This window comes from Lonchura striata, chromosome 6, assembly GCF_050655825.1.
Source record: "Lonchura striata isolate lonStrDom1 chromosome 6, ASM5065582v1, whole genome shotgun sequence".
Taxonomy (NCBI): domain Eukaryota; kingdom Metazoa; phylum Chordata; class Aves; order Passeriformes; family Estrildidae; genus Lonchura; species Lonchura striata.
Genome location: NC_140708.1, coordinates 18,098,314 through 18,121,252, shown reverse-complemented (window position 1 = coordinate 18,121,252; position 22,939 = coordinate 18,098,314). Strand labels below are relative to the sequence as shown.

The following is a 22,939-nucleotide window of genomic DNA, read 5'->3' as shown; positions in this document are numbered from 1 at the left end:
GGGCGGCGCCGGTCCTTTTCTTTTCCGGTCGCCGGAGCCGCCGTCGCCGCCATGGTGAGTGCCGGGCCCGGGCCCCGCCATCCGCCGCGCGCCGCCGCCATCCGCGCCCCGCCGCGCCCGCGCCCCGCCGCGCCCCGCCGGCCCGGCCCGCCCGCGCCCGCCCGCGGCGGAATGGCGGGCACCGGGCCCGGGCTCCCGCGGCCCGGCCGCCGCGCCCGCCGGCAGCAGCGAGCTGCGGGGCGCGGGCCCGCAGTGTGTTCGGCCGGAGCAGCCCCGCGCTCGGACAGTGCGGACAGTGTGCTGCTGCTCGGGGGCTGCCGGGGTCACACCGCGTTCATCGCGGCTGCTCCTGCCTGAAGGCCCTGTGGAAGCAGCGGCGAGCACGGTGTTCAGAGAAGTTTCCGCACTGCGTTAGGAAGAGCGTGTCCAGCAGCTCGAGAGAGCTGATCTGCTCTTTTCTCAGCCTTGGTGAGCCTGTACCTGGAGCGTAGTGTCCAGGTTTGGGCTCCTCAGTCCAGGACAGATATGGAGCTCCTGGAGGTTCCAGTGAGGGCAGTGAGGACAGCCGGGGGACTGGAGCATTTCTCCTATGAGCAAAGGTTGAGAGAGCTGAACGTCTTCAGTTTAAGAAGGGGTGACAGGAAGGCGATCTTACCAGTGTGTATCAGTATTTGAGGGGAGGTATCTAAGGATGTAGCCAGGCTCTGCTGGTGGTGCCAGGCACTAGTACTCGAGGCAAGGGCAGAAACTGATGCCCAGGAAGTTTCACTTGAACATCAGGAAGAGCTTCTTTACTGTTCTAGTGCATGGTCAGTCACTTTGTTCTGTATCCTCACTTTCACCATGCTCTTTACCTCCCCCACCCATTGCCATGTCCTTACTCTGAGGTCAGGTATGAACACACCAAATACCGTACCAAGTGTGTAATTTACTGAAAAAACTGGGTAAGCTTTTCTGTACCCATTGACCTGTTCTTCCTTTCAACCAGGAGTCATGGATGCTCCCTTGTCCTTAGGGGTGGGCAGCCATAGAGGCTTCAAACATTTGGGTTTAGGAAACTTCTGTTGTATTAGCGTACTTGGGATTGAGATCTGTGTCTTACTAAAAGCTGCTTCAGTTTTTCATGGTGGTGTGTATGTTGCTGTGGTGTTTTGGAAACTGGGGATTGACTTTATCAATTTCTCACTCAAAGGTGTTTTCTGTAGCCCAAGACCAGCCCACTTAATTGTGAGCTCACTGCCAGTATGGGAGGCTCCTGACTGTTGTGGTACTACTGTGCATTATTTATATACCTACTCATTTCTGTTGCATTTGTAACTATTGTTTTGTTTTATTTTAAATGCAGAATGACACAGTGACCATCCGAACCAGGAAGTTCATGACTAACAGACTTCTGCAGCGCAAGCAGATGGTAAAAGACTACAGAAAATTGCCTTTATTTGTTTAGTGGTTCCAAGCTGGAAGGTTTAGCTGCTATAAATAAGGGGCCCTTAAAATCTACAGGGTTTTTAAATTAAGAATTGTGAGAGCATACGGGTTTAAATACGTTGACGTATGCTCAAAGTAAATCTTGATGGTGAACTTGTACCAGCTTGAGACTGGATGTTGAGGAAAATAATTTCTGCACCAAAAGGATTATTAAGCATTGGAATAGGCTGCCCTGGGAAGTGGTTAAGTCATCTTCCCTGCAGGTATTCAAAAGACATGTAAGTGTAGCAGTTCAGAACGTGGCTTAGCACCATTGAGACACTTGGCAGGATTGGATCTACCGTTGTATTTAATGATTTTAAAGGTATTTTTCAGTCTAAATGACTCAGTGAAGCAAGGAACATCTGAACGTGGTGGAACTGTAGCACCTGGTGGGGCTGTGTACTGGATATTGCCCGTTCATCAACTTGTTGAAAATCTTTTATAGGTGATTGATGTTCTTCATCCTGGGAAGGCCACAGTCCCCAAAACAGAAATCAGGGAAAAGCTGGCAAAAATGTACAAGACAACCCCTGATGTAATTTTCGTCTTTGGCTTCAGAACTCACTTTGGTGGTGGCAAGACAACAGGTTTTGGCATGATCTATGATTCCCTGGACTATGCAAAGAAAAATGAACCAAAGCACAGGCTTGCCAGGGTATGTTGTTTTCTGGTATCTCAAAAACAGGATTTGCACGTGTAAAAACTCAAGTTTTTACATTCAAGTACAGTTGTATGAGAGCTCCTATGTATGAGCACGTTTAACTTCTGCATTTGCAAAATGGGCTGTGTTTTTATTCTATATTACTAGGGAATTGGGAAGGCAAAACTGATAATGCCAGAGGTGTTTAGCAGTAACTTTTAACAAAACACTAATAAAGGTCTAGAATCAGCATAAGAAATGGGGCTGATCCATGTGCCTTTTCAATGTTTACGTTGTGTGTTGAATCATTCATTAGTTAACAATCTTGCTATTTAGTTAATTTTTGAAATTTAAACTGTATTAGAACATTTCAGAAATCATGGAACTTAAACTCCAGGGTTGTTAGTAGAGAAACAATGTTAAAAGCAACTTTCAACTGTTTTTAATAGCACGGCTTGTATGAAAAGAAAAAGACTTCCAGGAAGCAGCGAAAAGAGCGTAAGAACAGAATGAAGAAAGTCAGGGGCACAGCCAAGGCAAATGTTGGTGCTGGCAAGAAGGTAGGATGAGACTATCTTTTAAGCTAGAGTGAACATGCCTTTGAAATGTTGATTATGAGTTCTTCAACAGAATAACATTGTTTCTCTTCCATTTTTTCACCTGTTCTACTGGATAACAGAAGGTAAACTGTATGTTGTATAGCTTGTCATCAGCTCAGTAGCTTAGTTGTGCTCCTCACTGCTGCCAGCCTAGCTGATACAACATGAAACAATGCTTCCTAAATTACTGTTTCCTATGTGTCACTTGAACTAAAGTTAAACTTCATAAATCTAACAGTGTAGCTCTAATCACTTAACTCAGTCTCGCAATACACACATTGGATAATCTTAACACTTGTTGCTCAGCCTGCCTAAACCCCTAATGCTTCCTCCCCCAAGTTACTGTTGGTATGGTGTTCCTTCCCGAGGTAAGTTTGTTAAGGATGTGTGCTGTAGGCAGTGAGGACTGTGTAAATAGAAATAAGGTAGGATGCCTTGGGGTCTGAGGGACTGATGCCCAAGGTAGTGGAGTCTTTCTCTGGTGAGGCTAGACCGATGCAGCCCTCCTGGGCTGTGGCTAGGACCTGATACAGGCAGGTTGGAAGGAGGCAGATTTCCTCTCATGAAACAGCCAAAGCTGAGGCATGCGTTGGGTGGGAATCTAGTCACTTTCCTTCACAGTGTTCCATCTTCTGATAAAAATTAAATAAGCTGTGCAGGCAAGCGGGGGTTTTTTGGGGTGTTTTAGCAAGGGGAGAGAGGGTAATGGGTTTTGATGCTTAGTTCTGTAGCTGTGAAAATACCTTGATATCTTGAACTTTAGTAATCTTCACTTTTGCTTTTTTCCTACTTTCTTGGAACTCTCCATCAGAAATGAAGTAACTGCAGGTACTGGAAATGAGCATGGATTTGGTGCCTGAATTATACATCACTAAAATGTGTCTATCCTTTTAATTAAAGCACTGTACTGCCTTGTATGCATGTTTGATTTAAACTTACATCTGTCATGTGAGGGTTTACCTAATTACATAATGAATTTTATTCGTTTGACTTGGAAGTAAAATATGCCTAGTAGCAAACCAGATTTTTTGAAACTAGTGAATAAACTTGAAAATAATTCCCAGTGAGAAGAAATCCAAGAAATCCAATCTTGTTGACTTGAGAGGTTGGTTCAGTCACAACAGGATCCTATTTTCAAAGTAGTACAGTGCAGTTGCATGTGTAACTTGACCATTGTGTGAAAGTGGTGGTGTACATGAAAGCTGAGTCACATCACAGGTGCATTTGAGGTGGTGCTTGGAAATGGCACGGTTGTCAACATTAAATTGTATTTAACTCTTGCCCTGCAGTTTTCCAAGTTAAGACACAAATTACAGTGGAATTGGAAATCTCAATTAAATTAGATTTTGTAGTTAGTGTGGAGGTGAAGTTCTTGTTATCCCTGGATGGAAAGAAACCAGTGTTACTGGCAGTTACTAGATCAGAGAATTACTCTACTAGAAAACATGAGGAGCCGTCTTCCTTTGTGCTTTAATGCTGTTTTAATCATTAAGTCCTACAATGGTTCATGGCACAAAATTAGCATTTGGTGTAGTAATAACACCTAATGTACCCACTTCTGTCAATGGAAAAAGAGTAATTTCATGTTGCACCAATCCCAGTTGTTTGGAGGAATTTCTTCCTTTTAAGACTTTTACACCTGAAGGTAGCTGGTTTTGAGTTAATGAAAAGTGATCAAGTGACTCACTTGAACTATTAATGGTGTCTAGTTCATAGAAGTTCTTACAGCCTATCAACAGTTCAGAAATTGAAGGAAAGGATCATGCCCTGTGGTAATTATGTAGGAGATGTGTATCAATGGCTTGTCAAACGAACGTGTAGTCTCAGTAGTAGGTGAACTATGTTTTTGATTAGAGATACTTTGATGTCTTTTTAACCGATCTTTCAGTTGATAAGTATGCATGGGTTAGATATGACTTGTTTACCAGATTTGTTAATCTTTGTGTTGTTACTTAAGATAAATTATTTTGTGCACTTCCTGAGCAACTTACTTGAGAATAATTCTGTGCTGCATTATCAAAAAACAGTAAACTTTGTCTTCAGAAACGCGTGTTCAAAGATGCTGATGTGATATGGTTCATCATCCTTATCACAGCTGTGTGGAGGAATTTTTAATAGGAGCTCTGGAATACATTTTTGAGTCCACCTACAAAGTCTGTGAGAACTATTTTACCTTGTATCAGTATTGATTAGAAAGAAACGTTTAGGCAAGTATATCTTCTAAAAATTACGTATGATGTAGTCATGACATATGCTGATGTATTGTTAAGTTTTCTTTGATGCTTCCTTTCACTTCTTATTCTTTTCACTTCCCATTCTGTTTTCTCTGCAGTTTCAAGAGAACTATTTTAAAATATTTTGTGTTATTTAATATATTCTGTGGCTCTAGAGCTTGCTGAGCTTGCTAAAATTTGCAATAAGTATATGTGAGTGTGCTCACCTGGTCTTTGCATTCAAAATAGTGATACTGAAATGCAGAAATATTCCCACCTTCCCTTTTAATGTCACAGCTGTAGCTGTGACAGCTTTTGACAGGTGGGGCTGTCAAACACAAGTGTGGATGGATAAGCACTTGGAAGCCGTTGTAGCCTATAGGTGTAATTATTGAACAGGCAGTTACATTCTGAGCATTAGTTAAGCTCTAAAGAGCTGTTGAGTTTAAGGGAGTAAGTGAAATCTTAAGTCTTCAGTCTCTGCAGTAGTCAGAACTTCCAGGGTTTCCTATCACATTTCAGTGTGGTTAATTGAAAAAAGCATGTGAGTGTCAGTGAAAACCCTTAAAGCTCAATTTTCTACAGTAGTAGAATTCAGATAAAATTCTTACTAATTTATGCTTTTTCTTTTTCAGTAAATGAACATTCTTCTGGTGGAAAACAGACAACAGGTATGCCTTCAGAATGCTTTTTTAAGGGTGGGCATTCAGCAGTGCAGTCATTATGATAACAAGTCTGAGGTGCATTTATACAAAGATTGGAACTTGTGCAGACATAGAGCTCAGTGCAAGAGTTTAAGGCTAAAAATATTTACAAATCACTTCTGCACTTATTACTCAGTTAGTAGCTCATGTGACTGTGACTTGCATGAAATACCTGATCAGTATAAAGACTGAAATAATATATTAGGTACTTTAGATTTACTGTTACCCAAGTTGCCGATTGTTTAGTCTTGCTGTAAACAAGGCTTATACTTTTCATATGTAGGTATACTCAAGAGAGGATAGGTACTTGAGTTTTATTGTCTGAAATAGATTGAAGTAGCATGATACCTATTTTTGGAACGAGTGTATGTTGTTTTTTTACAGGTACTCATTTCAAGTAAAATACTTACAAACAGGATACTCTTACAAACAAGTCAGACTACATTTTTATATCTTTGCTGCAGGAATATAAGTGCTGTGGTCATAACTGCTCCAGAAAAAACTGTTTTTATTAGAAATGGTCTGAGTGATTCAGTTGGAAGGAACTTAAACAGTCTGTCTGGGAGCTGATATAGTGAGTGTAATGTCTTAAACAGAAAGCTGTCACAGCTTGTTTATATCTTCTACAGAATTGCTATAATTTAGGCTCATTTTTTGCCATGGCAGTGCTGGGAAATTTTCAGCTTTGTGCTCTTACAAGAGCAATGTGGTTCACCTGACTTGTTTGGGAAACAGTTTTTCAGGCTTTATAAAAGTACAAACATAAAAATTGTTTTAATTGTGTGTGAGTGATATATTTTTTTTTTTCCCTTTACAGGCAGCATCATTCTATGAAGAAGTATAGAATGAATTACTCTGGAAAGCAGAAGCTGCTCATCTGACTTTAACATCAAATAAACTCTGTCAATAAAATACTGGTTTGCCTTTTAATTCAAAAGTAACCATTTTTTAAAGTTTGAGAAATTCAGTATAGGTGTACTGTTTGCACTGGATTAAAATCTTTTCATAATTAAACAAGTGTTGTTTTGAGTATCAATTTGAAGTGAACCACAGCTTCCTACTACTACAGGTAGTAGTAGGAGCTAGTTGCAAGCAGGCAGTGTTAGAGGTAGACTTGCTCTTGTTCAAGCTGTGGTTTGCAAAGTCCTTTTGTTTGGCTGCCTGTTTTATATAGACCTGTAGAATACAGTGGAAGGGAGAAGCAAACATGCAGACAGAGATACTCAGAGCTGCCTGCTTCCACAGTTAAGGCTAATGAAGGCATTGGGAATGATTTGTATTTTGTTCCTGAGTTATCAGGACAGTCTCTGGGGTCTGTCTCTGGTCTGCAAGATGTGTGGCACACCCCTAAATTTTAATTTGATAGTGTCTGGTGCATTGAGGAGTATGGAAAGCAGAAATTCTGTACTTTAAATTGGACTGAAACAGACTGGGCAGCTCTAGCAACTGTGTTGAGTAAGGCTCTGACATTTTACCTAAATGCAGTATTTTTGAATTTGCACTACCTTTGTACTGGGCAGCATGTTGTGAGACAGGTAAAAACACTTCTAGTGTTTGAGGGAGAAAACCAGCTCTATCACAGCTAAGAGTTGTTAAAGGGTTGGAAAGGGGCTGTTGTACTAGATCTGCTAAGTACAGATGAAGCACTTAATGCCTCTTGCAATACCTTCAGTTTGAGTTGAGCTAGTGGGGTTGCTGCTGGCTGTTCACAGCATCATGCTGTTAGCTGTACAGCTCATAGCTGTGGTGCTGCAGTAAACCCTTCCCATATATAATGTTCAGCATGAAAGGAGAGGAGTGACACTATTTAGTGTAATTGAACAGTCACTAGGGGGTGGTGTGAACACAGCAATACAAATGCAGGGAAGACACTCAGCAATTTTTCATAGAATAGGCTGAAAGGAGGCCAAATTGTCCCCTGCCAAAGAGGTCAATTTCTTTGAAGACATGCATTAAAAACAGTGTGAAGGAGCTGAGACATGAAGTGATATGTTTGTTTCAATTTTGGTTTGAATTCAATGGAAACCATCTGTTTCAGAGAAGACCATAGAGTTAGTGTTTTCCAAATGTTTACTACTTGAAAGCTCTAGACTGCTGGCACAAATTCTAGTTGCTCTTTTCAGAAGCCTCCTTACCTTAGTTCTATGCAATCAAGAAAGGATCTTTAAAGAAATGCTTGCATAAAGGTATGTGGCGGAGTGCCTTGTGTAGGATTGATGTTTTGAGTTTACATAGTAAACAGTGCTGTTCTGCGGGTGTCTGCCTCCAGAAGAGGAAATTATTTCTGGAACTGGAGTACTGAAGGATTCCTTCAGCTTTGTAATGTCTTGCATTTTATTTAGTATGGATTTGTTTATGTGGGTAGTACAGTAACATTGCAAAGCAGATGGATTGAAATAGTTAGAGCTTGGCGCCATATTATTGGAATCTTTGTGCTCCAGCAGTTGGGAGTTGTGCACAGGTCTTCATGTGAGGTTTGCTCTGCCAGAGTTTGCCTCTGCACTCCAGTCTAAGCAAGGTGTAGGAGCTTTTCTGTAATTCAGAAGTTTAATGCGCATGTCATGCTGTGAACACTCTAGGTTAGTCCCCTTTCCTGTGGGAGGTAAAACAATAATTAAGTGGAACAGGAACCTTCACATTTTTCCCTACAGTGTACTGAAGGAATCCTTTTATTTCCTGCTGATCTTGGCACATCCCATAATTTAGAAGTAATAGCTTTGTCACTGTTGCCTGCCTGGCCTGGCCCTCATATTTCAGGATCTCAATAATTTTATCTAGTTAACAACAGTCTGGAATCCAGAGAAGAAGATGAAGGAATTTTGGAGAACAACTTCTAAATTAATCTGGTGGCAAGCAATGTCAAATTCATATATGTGGAAAGACTTGCATTAATCACTGTTTACAATGCTTAGGGCTGGTTGGAGTTGGTGTTTTGCTGTAGGAAGGAGTCAAAATTGTATAGCAGGCCTAGTAAGAGCAGTGATGCAGAGTCTGGTGGAAAGACCAGAGATTACTGTCCTGGCTGCACAGAAAAAGAGAGCTTTGATAAAGATGAAAGATGGCAAAGTTTGACAACACCTGGGTGCAGTGAGGTGGTTTTGTCTAGGGACTAGCTGGCAATAAGTTTGAGAACAAATATTGAGGGGAAGAAATGAAGCTGATACCAACAATAGCTTGAAATAAATGAGGCATAATATGCTTTGAGAAGACTGTGATACCAACAGTCAGCTCAATGGGCAATGTGAGTTCTTCCTATTGATACAAAATGTGTCATTTAAGGATTGAAGTATGTGGGTCACTATCAAATCTGTTTGCAACAGTCAAAAGAAATTAACTTGTTCATATTATTCTGGTCAACTCCTATTAAAAAAGTGTTTTAGTGTCATTGGTTTCTTACATAGAAGAAATAGAATGTTGTCCAGTAACAGCTGTTGATGATACTACATTCATATAATAAGTTTGAAATATCTGTTGTAAATGCTTCCTGTTCATGTGCTTCTATTTGAGCAAAACAAGATCTAGTGAACCTTTTTTGGCTGATATTTTAATAGTGCTAAGAGATAAGAGTAGTTAATTATTTTTTCTATGAATGCTGGCAAAATTTCATTTGAGCAGATAAATTTTCCAATATAGGTGGCAAAAAGTTCATCAATGTCCCTAACAGAATAGCAATAAGATTAAATTACTTCTATGTTGTAATGCATCTAAGAGGTAGAATGGAAAGGTTTAAATAAACTTCTACAAATCACTGTCAGGAGCAGGCACATCCAAATACTTTCATGTCTTTGGACACTTTCATTGTGAAGGGATTAAATGGAAACTTGAGTTTGTTGCTAACATTTTTGAATTCTAGCATAAATAAAAATAATAAAAAAAAATAAAAATAATACCTGGGAAATTTTCGAATTCCATAAATTCCCTCTTAATTTATTCCTCTCTGTAAAGGCTGTGGCTATTGAAACAGCTGCAGAAGTGGCTAAAAGATATCCTGTGTGGCAGAAGGTAGAGCTGGCCATTGTCAACCAGTGCTCCTGACAAAGCTCCAGCTTCTTTCTGGGCTGCTGTTCATACACTGAGATCTTAGGTAAAGTCCAGTAATGTGCTGGGGCAGAGGATTCAGAGCACCCCTGCCTTCTTGTAGCAGTAGATGTTGCACTAGCAGCAAAAGCGAAGAGTGCAGTGCTTCACCGGGGTGGATGGCAGCAGTTTGTACTTGTGTTCATTGGGTTAAAATACAGCTGTTATTTAATGAAGCTGGCCAGGCTGCACACTGACCCCCATTAGGAGAAACATGCTTCGTTGCCTTTCATGATGATCTGATTTGATTGTACTGGAGCTGCTACCCTGCTATCATTTTCTGTCAATTTTTGCTAGCCTGTTTGTTAAGCCAGGCATCATTTGTGTTGATTTGATAACAGGTTTCAATCACTGATAATAAAACTTTTCTGTGACAGATGACCTCAGATCCATATCTCCTGCACAGTGTTGGCTGTAAGTAGAAAATTGGGACTGACATTTTGCTTTTTCAGCGTTTTCTGTCTGATTTAACAGCCAATGTAAAAATAACAATCAAAACAGTTTAATATTTTTAAACTAAGAGTGGAAACGGTTGAATTCTTAAAACGTTCGTTGGTCAATAGTTCTTGCATAGCTTTTAGCAGGGTATCAGAAGATATGAGAACTGAGAGATTTCATGTTTTAAGTATTTATTTTAATTGATCAATTCTAGTTATTGTAGAGAGGTTGATTTAGGCCCTACTTCAGGGCTTTACAAAAGGAAAGAATAATAGGATGGGGAGAAACTGCATCCTATTCACACTAATACTAAACCTGTATGTTTTTAAGGAGTTAAATAAACTGAGAATATATTATTGCCAGCATTAAACTGCATGGTTCTTGTAAAAACAAGCACTGAAGGACTGTACTCATGCATAAACCACAGAAAACAGGGTGAAATTGAATTGTCCAGAGTCAAAGAAATGCTGAAAAATAAACATCTGTCATTAAACACTGTGTGCAATATGCATACAATTTTTTTCATTTTTATTAAACATGAGATTCTTCAATTGCATTAATATCTGTCAATTGCTTTTTGTGACTCTGACTTGTGTTTTTGAAAAAAATAAATCTCCCCTCAGCATGATGAATGATTGCTTTAAAATACTTCATTTTGGTTCAACAGCGTTTTGACTCATGTCAATACTTCGTTGAAATGAAGTGTCTGATGACCTGGGTGAAAGCCTCAGTGTAGGACTAAAAGATACTTTTACAGAAGCTTTAACGTGGTGTGCTGCACAGACAGACCTAGGGGAACCTCCCTAGAAAAACCTGTCCTGCTGAAGGCAAGTGAGGCGCTCCTACAGCCCTGGCAGGATGTCATTGGGTGAGCTTACAATTCCTGGACAATGCCCCTCATATCTGCTTTAAGGTCAGCCCTGACTCAGATTATTGGACAAGATGATAATTGTAATTCTCTTCCAATTTAAATAGTCTATTCTGTGTATTTGTACAGACATATATTTGCATTTATGCCTTTAAAACAGTGAGGTACTCTAAAAAGATATCCTCCTACTTTATTCTTCTGTGCTTTGTGTGTGAAGTGGGAGCACTGGAACATTCCAGATTTACTGTGTGGGGATTAACTCTTGTCAATCATGATAGATAAGTATAATTTTGTACCTTTTTAGTCTCACAACTCATAGCAACAAGCTGTTCCCATATCTGGCTGCCTAACTAGGGGCATTCTTCTCTGAAGTTTATAGCTTGTATCCCCGTGTTCATTAGCAAAGTTCATTGGCCCATTGCATGAACACTTTGTCCTTTAACTACTTTGTGTGATTACTACTGATTTTAATGGAGGGAGCTAGTTAGTTCTTCAATCTTAGACCTTTTGCTGTCCCCTTAAAGACCCCTGAAGTTTCTTTAACCCACGAGCCTGCTTAGCCAAGAGAATATATTGTCTTTGTTCAAGCTGCCCATTGCATATGGACCCAGTGGCTTTTTGTTTCTTTTATTTTTCTGCTTGCAGGTGCTTTTTCTATCTTTATGTTCCCATAGACCATGTAAGAATTATAATAATCACAAAGTTCATACAAAGTAATTTATTTATCACTCTTTTTCCTAGTGGTTCATCAGTGCTCCACTGGAACCCCTGTGGGTAGAAGTGCCAAAAAACCTGGCAGGAGCCTGATGGTGCTGTCTGCAGGGTCGAGGGAAGATTGTAAAGTGTTTTGTATTGCTGTTATGTGGATGAAAGGAGATAGACTTCCCAGGTGTGATATTACACTTCTTCAATCCTACATTAACTGTATTATTTAGCAAAAATACAAAATAATTTATTTTGTAATGAATCTTCTCTTGCTTAGTTCAGCTTAGTTCTCCCAGACTTTTTTTTCTTTTCCTTTTTTCAATTGTTTTACCACTTAAGTGACTATCTTGGGATATGAAGTGCAAAATTTTTTGCATTTGCAAAATTTTTTTATGGGGCTTGATGAGAAATCAAAATGTTTTTATCTAGCCATTTTTAATCAACACAAAATTCAAGAGCAAATATCTTGCTTTTCAGTAAAGGCACATAGAAGAAAACATTCTAGATTCTGAAAGAGGTTGTGCAAAGTAATCCTGCAGCCAGCAGAGGACTGTAGAACCACATATCACACAGTTATGCAAAAATGTTCCATCACAAAGAAGAGGAGAAAAACCCATGTACCAACCTATGAAGTCGAGATAGTCTTTTAAATATGGTAAAATACTGAAAAGGGAGGGCTCTTTTAATTGTTTGTTTCTCATGAAGGAATTAAATTTGCCTCAGGTTCCCCTTGTCGATGAAAATCTATGGGAATTTTGTTTACATTTTGAAGCACATTGCCAAGAATAGTACTTCATATGGTAAGTATACTGAACCTTTTGGGGGAATGACAACACTACAGAAATGGTGGTGCATTCCCTAAAGGAAAACATACTTCATTTGTAATGAACATTATGTCTGCAGAAACTAATGGCACAACCTCCTATTCAGCTGATGTAAAATAAAACAGGCCCATATGTTGCTGCTTTTAGGGTTTGGGTGTTTAAATTAAATGTTGTTTAATGAATATTCAAGTCCATTTGCTCAGAAGTTGTGCACAGTGTAGCATATTTTTCCTCTGTCTTTGGTCTTACCTAGAGTATTAAGCCATTACAAGAGGGTGTTAAACCTGAGGCATCTGTTTCTAACTAAAACTTGGGTATTTAAAACAGAAGAGCAGATGAGAGGGTAAAGAAAGACATACAGTAAGAGGATCATATTATTTTTTGGTTTGTAATTAAGACCGAGAATGGTTTGATATACATGGCACCCTCTAAGAAACAGGAACACTGACTGTGCTATTACAGCAGCTGCAGTTTGGGTATGTTTTTGTGGCATATCCACTCCCTCCCACTTCCTACAGGAATTCAACTTCTGTGTGTGTGGGCAGGTGTCTGAGCTGTGCTGGGATGCCTCAGCAAGCTGCTCTTGGGCAGGGACGTTTGTGTCCGGGCTTTAGGGCTCTAGGATTCCATGCCTGAGTGGGCAGGTTGGCTAGAGGCTCTCCATAAAGCTGGACTTCCCATACTGACAGGAACAAGGTCTCACCTTGGATCATCTATCCCCTGCTCAAGGTCAAGTGGAAATTTGTAGTCTGGAAGAATTCCTCTGGAGGTCAGACCTGTCCTTTTCACTGCCCCGAAACACATGGGGCATTTATCATCAAAGGTGAGCAGTTACTGTGAGTTGGGAAGGAACAATGGCTATAAATGGGTGGTTGAGTTCACTCTCATTGTGCAGTTACTTACTTCTATTTAATCGATTTTTTAATTCATGAAGACACTCCTGGATATGTTTAAATTAATATATTTTTCAGGAAAATTTCTCAATAAGATAAAATGTGAAATAGATACTTAAATGTTTTCATGAACTTTATCTCTGAGTCCAGAAATTGACAGCACTATCCTCTTTCTTTAATGGCATGGAAAAAATCTCATTAGAAGACAGCTGGAATGTAAACACAAATCACAATAATTGGCTTTTATGTATTTTCATGAGGGTTCTTCAGATGCTTGTTTTTACTGCACAAGTGCAATATTGCAGATATACAGTGAAGCCCTCTTCAGAGAATAATTGATACATGGATAAAATACTTTAAAACATTCCCTAATGCTATAAATCTAAATGAAGGCTGAGATTGTTACATGAGAAAAACAAATACACAAACTCTCAAATTCTTTAAAATTATGTTATTTCCTACATCTTCCCTGGCCTAAGGAATTCCAAGGTCTCCTCTGAGCTGGGCTGTTAAGCATTAGTGCAAAAGTAAACAAGAAATTGTCTGTCCAAGGAGGTGCCACCTGAAGATAGTTAACCTGTTCTGGGCATGTCTGTACACAAAAATTCACCACATACCTGTCTCTTATAGGGTGCTTGTTAGGGATCTCCAATTAGAATAATAAATCTCTAATAGGTTACAAAAAAATGGACTTAACAATACCATCACTTGTCTGCAGTGTGAATTTCTGAGATGAACAATACTTTAATTTATATTTAATTTCTAATTTCAACAGTGAATTACTCTGTTCTGACTACTGCACAATAAGTAGTGAAACATAGTTCTACCTTGAAATACTCATTTTATTTAGCATCTCAATTCTGAGCTCTTGAAGTACATAGAAGAATATCTCTTTCATTTAAAAACCTGATATGGTAGGGAAAACTTTAGTAGGCTAGTACTTATTTTATGTATCCATACATTAAATATTTTTTCATGGTGTTTGTATGTATATTCAGTGAGTACATTAAGTCACTGTAGTGAAAGAGTTCTTCTTGATTTTAGATGTTGTCTTTGGGGCCAACCCAGGACCACAAAGGGAAATGAACTGTCCCAGGTTTGTTACCAGTGGGACTATTCAATGGTTGCCATCAGCTGCTATCTTCTAAACCTTCTATGTGCACAGGGGTAGCCTAAAAATCCCCAGAATACTGGGATATTTTTGACCCAAACTGCACTGCAGGTGAGTATATGTGTACATGCTGAAATTTCAGGTAATCTGCTCCTTTTAGCTGTAAGATAAATACAGTCTGGGTATTTGTAAGATAAATACAGTCTGGGCCATTTTATATTATACTGATAGGATCACGAAGTACACATGGCCTGAAATCACTAGCAAACAGTTGCCAAGTTGCCAGTGTCTGTTTGACTTCAAGTTTCTATACCCTTCTACCCTACACCATCCTGGTGAATTCAGATTCAGGATTTAACTGACAATTCCCATTTTGTTTCCCCATGTTCCTTCTTCTGAAGGACTCCCACCCTTCACCAGCTACAATCTGTTTAAATTGCAGAGCAAAATATTCTCCAAACACCAGGAAAATATGAAAGACTTGTCTTTTCTTTTTTTTTTTTTCTCCTATCGTGCTTTAAAACACACTGGCTCTTTCTTCCTCACCTTTCTTCTTGTCAGCTATAGTAAACACAAACTGTCCCTAAGGAGAAAACAAACACTTGCTGTGGTATGCAAACACTCCATGACTTCATGACATCAGTGCTAACATGGCTTGTTTCAGCACCAATTTAAAACTCATTCTCCTGCACCTTATGTCATCTCTTCCTGGCTATCTATCCAGCTTCTTCCAGGTTTGTCAGATTAATCTGGCACCCACCTCTTTGAATGCTAAAATGCATTATTCCCCCCCTTTCTACAGTAGTCTGCATGTTAAAACATTGAAATATTTCTGCAGGAAAGATGAAAGAGGCCATGGAGAACAATTGTACATCATGGATCCAGCCCTCAGGATAGGAATGGTACTGATGACAACCTGTCAAAATGCTGAACTTGTGTTGTTGTTTGGATGAAAGAGAGAATGCAAATGAGGGATAAGGAGAAAATAAAAGCTTCAGGATAGGCAAGGGGGATTTTCCAGCCACATAATAGCAAACACTGTCAGAGCACTTGTGATTACAAGTCATATAGCCCTCCACAGTTGGGAGCCAGAAATGTCTCCTCTTCATTTACACTTCTCCCAAAGACTTGATAATGCCTGAAAGAAAACAAATCTAGACAGATTCCACAAAGCTACAGAAGGAAGATTTGCTTTTAAAAGTCTTAGAAAAGACTCTTGGACCCTGTTGTGTACAACCTGCCAGGAACTCTCTGGTGTTGACTATGAAAAATTATGAATTTCCAAGACATTTTTGTTTCTATATATGACAAATTCACATTATTTAAAAAATAAATAAATTTATACATAATTAAAAAAAATAATAAATTGGTAAAGAGGTGTAGCGCCTTCATGTTGGTGCTGTTACTTGCTTTCAGATCAACTTCTAACAAGTTATCTTAGCTAGATTAAACAGTTAAATCAATACTGTTTTCTATAACTGTGACTTTTAGGACTATAAATGACAGTAGTAGTAAGGCTGCACTAGACTACTTTGGGAGACTAAAAGATGTAATAATGCCTCAATTTGTTACATGTGTTTTTATGCTTTGCTGTAGACAAGAACAAATATGCTGTAAAACCTATACTGCTTTCTGAAATACTGTCAGTAATTATGCTATGTATGAAGAAACTCATTCCCTCAGATCACATGGGTGTTTTTAGAGAGGGAAGAATTTTGTTTCCCACCCAGCTTTTAGGCATCACAGAGCAAATACAATCAAAAACCAGTAAGCAGAACTAGGTAGAATCACTACAGAAAGAAAAGCTGATTCTCTCCAGTCCTATCTTTTTCTGTGCTATTTCTCCCCATTGCCTTGCAGGTAGGACATTAAAAGAAGTTGTATACAAGGAACTGAGAATAATCAGAGCACAACAGTCTTTCTTGATTTATTACTTCATTCATTAATCCATATATAAAAAGCAATCTAGGACAAGGTTCAGAAATCCTCACTCCTGACAGGTTCTCACATCTTTGATAAATGATTTCTCTGTAAGAGACTTGTAGGGCATCTGCAGGAAGTTCAGCTGAGATCTATTTCTCAAAACATTTTTACAGTTTCATATCAAATTAGAGGATGTCTCATAAATGGGTGATTGAATTTCTATCACTTGGATACAGGTGGAGGAGTATAAACAGCCAGCACCATAAGAAACCCTCAGCTTCAGGACAGTCCATTTGAAAATGATCCTTGAAATAATTTCCTTTCAGCCCAAAGCAGTTGATTGCCATTGAAAGGTTTGAACACATTGATATAAATATTGTTTTCTCTAACTGTTCAAAAGGAAGAAGCACTGCGATATATGCATTCCATTTGAGTTATGCCAGGCAGAATGTGGATTCTTAATATTAATTTGAGACAGCTGAACCAAACTTTTGTGGCAGTCACACAATCTCATTGGAACAAGTTGCTTAGAGAAGCTGTGGATGCCTTACCACTGAAGTGTTCAAGGTCAGGTTGGGTGGGGATTTAAGCAACATGGTCTAGTGGAAGGTGTCCCTCCCCATGGCAGGGGTATTGGAACAAGATGATGTTTAAGATTCCTTCCAACCCAAACTATTCAGTGATGATTCTAAAAAGAAGGGTTACATTCATCTTCTAAGTATATAAGACCCAAAAGCTTAATTTTCTCTGTTTATTTTGATTGTTTTGAGGCAGTAACAGTTAAATCAGACAATTCCAATGACTGATTCTTTTTCTTATTCTTGCCAACCCTTTAGTTCAAACACCCTTTGTCTATTTCTCCAAAAATTTAATATAAAATGTTATTCTGAAGATGAGATGTAAATTCAGGGATGCTGTTTTCTTATACATGATTAGCTGCAACATCTCCACCTCTGCAGTAAACATGGTATGCTGTAGGTCTCAATCACGTGCTTAAATTCTCTCTGAATATACAGATTATTGCTGCTGTGCAAAGGAAATCTTTTTACTCCCCTTGAGTAATATCCCCCTGCCTTATTCAGCCAGGCAGTATTTATCAGAAAGTCATTACAGCTGTTTTGTTTGCATATAGCTTTCATTCCTCATATTTTAATGTCTGGACAGTATTAGCTCAATTAGTCTAATGAACAAGTAGGTCTTCTGATATTTACTATCTAATTAGTTTATTGGCCTAGATGTAACATGCTAGGTCTGTCTGTGCAATGTGTCTAGCCAAGTCTCTTCTGACGAACTCTTCTATTTTGGCTCAGCACTTTTTGGAAAATGCAGAATGGGCTACATTCTGCATCTCTTTTCCTAAAGGATGTCAAAGCAATAAATTCCCCTAAAAAATTATACTCTTACCCTTCTAGACTCCCAACCAGACAACTCTGAATTCCTTCTATGTAGGGCAATCTGCTTGCGTTGGATTACACCTGAGAGAGAAATTAAATAAAGAGCCATCTTTTGATTTCCAGATGATAGACAACATGCAACATTAGAAACAGAGGGCAACACCATAGAATATATATCAAGGATCATAAAATGCTTTACTATATGTTCCTCTTTCTCCAAATGGAATAAAAGAATTAATGTTTGATAGATGCTAGTTGTATTGCTTATTATGTACTTGAAAGTGCTGAGATCTTACCAAGAGGAGCTTGTATCAAGACACATGCACTGTGGATGGAAACAATTAGAAAAAGTGTGATATGAAACTAGAGTACTTTATACTGTCTCTTAACAAGTAGAACAACAAATTTAATCACACCTTTTTTTTCCTCCGTATTTATTCTATGAAAAAGAAGATATGTATTTTATCAAAAGCCTCCTCGTCCCAGCAGGCTGAAGAGCCTCACAGGTTGGCCAGTATTAGCCCTAAGGAGAAGGGTGGTAACTCCACACAGCTGCAGGTGCTGGTTCTGTGCCCGGCCCAGCTGATGCCCATTCCCGGTGCCCCAGGGTTAGCAGGGCGGGGATGCAGCACAGCTGCTTTCCATCAGAGCCAGGTGAGGCAGGGAGCTTTCCTTGCTGCCGGCCGGGGCACTCAGCCTTCCTACCCCGATGGCTGCTCAGACCCTGCAAGCCCAAAGAAAGAAGGAGCAGGAGTGGGAGGCTAGACATTCACCAGTTCACTTCTTCTGGATACAAAGGTGCAAGAGTGACTGCTTAACTGAAATATTTCTGAATGCTCTGGGGGTTAATCACTTGTCCTTAAATTCAAGAAGAGCAGCCCTAAGAACTCCTGAGTGCAGATAAAGGTAGGAAAACTCTGGGATTTCTGCTTAAGACTGCAGAAGCTTAATTGCTTTTATTCAGGAGTTGGAAATGCTTAAAACAAAGAGCAGAAAGTTACATGGTGGATGTAATAGTGTTTCTCCTTTTAAGTTAAAAGAGGCAGTTTGCCTTACCTCTAATCTTGAAGTTGTCCTTTACAATGTCAAAAGCAGATCAGCTGGTAGTAAAGTAAAAAGGATGTGCTGTTAAATGGGGGAAGTGAATACATTAGGAAAAAAATACTTATAAGTAGGGCTGCTTTTTGTCATTATTTCTAATTATGCACACCTTCGTTTTTGACCCAAATGGTGGCTTTATATAAAGGTATTCTTCTCTTTGGTTCAGTTAGTATTGAAAAGTAATATTTGAGCTGGTAAAATCTCTTTCGTAAGAAAAAGTATAGCATATCTCACAACTTGGAGGCTGTGTAGCTTTGCTTTTTTCAAACTGTTTTATTTGGTGATGCCCTGCAGAGCTATAGGGTGTTAACTGAAGGCATGTAAGAATTGATAGTTTAGTGCACATGTGGTATAAAGAAGTTACTGGTTCCTGCTGCTTTGCATTTTTTTTTTTTTAAGTCTCAGTGTTACAAGAGTGTTGTGAATTCCAGGGAAATCTCAGGGTTTGCTATTTGAGATCAGTGCTTATGTTTTAAGGGGTTTGCCTTGAAGACAACTTCTGTTGCCTTCCAATCCTGGTTTACTCAAATAATAAACAACATTAAGGCTTCTGAAGATAGACATTGGATATTCTTGTTAATGAGATGTTTTGGTCATAGGGCTAAAGTTATGGTTAGGTCCTATAATAAGTACAAGAATCTGTTCACAGAGCTTGGAAGTGTAGCCTGAAAAGTGCTATGAGCATGGATGCATTGCATATTTTCCTGTTAAAATATTTGCTGGAGTAGTTCAGTGACCCACCCATAAGAGGAAATAGGCACAATCGGCTATTTTAGCCTTGGGCCCTTTTTCTCCTCTACAGTAGCATCACTGCTAATGATGCTGAGTGGGCCACCCCAAATAACTAGCTAGTGGAACCTAAATCACTTTGTGAAGCTTCTCAGAAATGTTTGTGGAAACCTTGGGTAGATGTGCTAATTGATATGAAAGGAAAAGCAGCCTCTTATTATTTCATATATTATTTACATTCATAGTATATAAAATTGATTACTATGGTGTCATAATTACTTGTTTGTGTCATGTTCATTAAATGAAAAAATGCATAATTGAAATGTGAAGATGGGAGCTAGTCCTTGGGTGACAGTGTTGCATCCTGGCTTTTGGGAAGATATTTATATTTGGGTAGGAGACTGAAGAGAGACCTGGCCTTTCATATTATATAGTCTGACAAGCCTGATCATTAATTATAAGTTAGGTCTTTGATTCACTAAACTGTTAACTGTTGTTGTATTTCACAAAAATTGATAATATGTAGTGAATGCCTCTGCTGTTATGGATAGGGATATGATAAAGTTACTGGTGTTCAGATAATCATTGCTGTGTTCCAGGATTAACATATAATAGTAAGTGGTTAAACAGATTACAAACCACTGATGAAAGTTTTCTTGTAATATTTCAGGGAACTAATTCTATCATGATACGGAATTGGAAAGTTCAACCAGTGACTTGAACCTTTGTAAACAGATAGGAGGGAAAGTTTTATCCTGATGATAAAACTTTGTGAAGTTGTACGATGTACTAAAGTGGACAGTCTATGTTGTTAGGCACTTCTGACGCACTTGAACATCTGGTGCTGTGTTTCATTCCTGTACAAGCATTCATTTTTATGGTGTGCCACGTGAATGTGTTAGAAAGTTGTTCTGATTGCTGCACTGGTAGTTTTGACTGACTGGGATCAATAATGGTACAATCAAATATAGTACAAGCGCTGCTTACCCTTCAGCTTTGCATCTGGCTTAGGTAAAATGGGAGCATTTCCCTTTCTGAAATTTTCACTTTCAGTCCCTTTCATTCTCAGCTAATGTAGCTTCTGTTTTCCTCCTGGACTTCTGTGTCAGCTGTGATGATACACCTCTAAACCAAGTTTGAAGCCTACTTTGTAAACATTTATAGTTGTTTATGAATTTTCCCCAACATTTCCTGTTGTCTGTGTGTTAATAGAGTAATTTCTGATTTCTTCTACTTCATCAGCATACACTCACATAATTCATGTTGCAGTTTAGAACCAATTAAAATTTATAAGCCACAAATAGTGAGTGAAATTCTGAGGATTAATTTACTCACTGAAGTATTAATCTGTGTAATGTAGTAAGTTATCCTTCAGTAAACCTGGTTATATGGAGATAGAGAGATAGATTTCCTTGCATGTTTTACTGTAAATGCAGTAATTGGTCCCACTGGGCTGTTGAGGTTGAATGGCTGCAGCCAGCAGTACCACTGGTATGAACCCTGGGAACGAGAACCAAGTTGTGTTTATCTAGCAGCATCCATCTTGCTTTTCATTCCCTCCTCAGACTTGGAGATCAGGAAAGAAAAAGAAATCAAATGAATAAAATTAATTAAACTTTAAAGAAAGTCTTTGATGTGAATATCAGGAAGTACAACCTATTATCTTTACCTCCCCCAAATTTCTACTTTTAAAGAAGCAGTGGAAAAGGGATTGGAAAAGGGCAGTAGTGATCAAAAATTGTGTAAGACATTTGGCAGTAGCAAGTTCCTCCATAAGGCTTGTGAATTAGGATCCTCTTACACTTGGAAAACCTAATTGATCAAGCCTAGCAAATCTGACTTTTGTTAATGGGTTTTTAACTATCATTTATTCAGCTAATGATCTTGCTGATAGGGAGCAGGGGCAGAAAGCGATTGTGGCTTATGAAGGCCCACAGGAAAAGCTAGTGCCTGATCCAATGCTTTAATTTAGATCCTGTCCTTTCTGCTTCAAGATGTGCTTCCTTTCATCAACTTCTGCCTTCTTCCTGAGTTATTAACTGTGAGCTTGCAGTGGTAAACCCACTGGAACTCATGTGTGTTTAAAAAATATATAAGCTAGGGGAAAAAAATGTGACAAGGCAGTCAGGAAATATTTTTTTTATTTCTGTAAAGACCCAGTCAGGAAAGCAAATAAGTAAATAAATATGCTGCAGGAACTCATATTTTGGAAGCACTGAGGTTTCAGGGTTGACTTGCAGTAGAAGTTCCCCTCATAAAAGAGGATAAGCGTGCTATTCAGCCCTGTTGCCATTGCTGTTTCTGGCTGTGATTTGGGAAGCCAGCCTCCCTGTTGTCTCACTTTATTTGGTTTACCTACCATATTCCCTCTGAGAGGGATGATGCTGAATGACCAAAACCTGCTGAATTGCCTTTATCTGGATGACCGTGTGGTGAGGGGAGAGGCGGAGGGGCGCAGGAATGAGACAAGGTACCGCGGGAGGGAGGGGGAACGCGCGGGAAGGGGCGAGGGGGAATGGGGGAAGAAGGGAAAATTATAAACTCCCGCAAGTGGGCAAGAGCTTGTTGGTTTGATGTCTTTTCAGCACCCACACTGAAACTGCCCAGAACAATGGTGTAGGATTTAAAGGGGTTTCTTTGACTGAAAATCATGACACTGTACACTCACTGGAAGACCCTTCATAATGGTGTCCAACTCTAAAAAGTTTTAAGAGTTATGAAAATAGAGTAATTTATAACAGGTGATTTGGGGGAAAACCCAGGAGCTTGGAAAGGTGTACTAGAGAATCTGCTGTTAGGAATGGAAATTACCTCTTGGGTTTCATATATATATATGGTAGAATTGGTAACTTCTGTGCTTCTGTGGTTTTTAACACTACTTTGTTCCGTGCTGTAGTGGGGTTGACTCTGGCTGAATGCCAAGTGCCCTCCAAAGCTGCTCTCTCTCCCCTACTCAGCTGGACAGGAGAGGAAATATAACAAAAGTTCAAGGGCTGAGATAATCACTCACTGATTACTGCCATGCAGGAAACAGATCCAGCTTGGGAAAAACTGATTTATTGCCAGTCAAATCAGAGTAGGTAAATGAGAAAATAAAACCTAAATATTCAAATGCCTTCCCTCACTTGTGGCATCTTTCTGGTCCCAACATTACTCCTGATTTTCTCTGCCTCTAAAGTGAATTGTTTTTCTCACATACTCCTCTTTCCAGCTGCACTGTCCATTTCCCCCCTCCTTTCCCCATTTTTGG

General features: G+C 39.3%; 1 protein-coding gene and 1 long non-coding RNA gene across 2 annotated transcripts in view; both read left to right on the top strand.

Annotated features, from left to right (window-relative positions):
- The first annotated feature begins 13 nt into the window (after window positions 1-13).
- Window positions 14-6,538, top strand: RPS24 (ribosomal protein S24). The gene is made up of 6 exons (XM_021526689.4): window positions 14-54; window positions 1,346-1,411; window positions 1,916-2,125; window positions 2,560-2,670; window positions 5,558-5,593; window positions 6,444-6,538. The coding sequence occupies exons 1-5, from the start codon at window positions 52-54 to the stop codon at window positions 5,558-5,560; spliced, it is 393 nt and encodes a 130-aa protein (XP_021382364.1). The 5' UTR covers window positions 14-51; the 3' UTR covers window positions 5,561-5,593; window positions 6,444-6,538.
- Window positions 6,539-17,800: 11,262 nt separating this feature from the next.
- The window catches only part of LOC110468636 (uncharacterized), a 495,198-nt gene continuing 490,059 nt past the window's right edge, over window positions 17,801-22,939 (top strand). The window contains exon 1 of the long non-coding RNA XR_014956117.1: window positions 17,801-18,765. This is a non-coding gene — a long non-coding RNA (uncharacterized LOC110468636). The remainder of the gene's footprint in view (window positions 18,766-22,939) is intronic.

Coding starts and splice junctions, on each gene's coding strand:
- RPS24 (XM_021526689.4), top strand. Junction 1,412..1,915: donor TTCTGCAGCGCAAGCAGATG/GTAAAAGACTAC, acceptor AATCTTTTATAG/GTGATTGATGTTCTTCATCC. Junction 2,126..2,559: donor CAAAGCACAGGCTTGCCAGG/GTATGTTGTTTT, acceptor TGTTTTTAATAG/CACGGCTTGTATGAAAAGAA.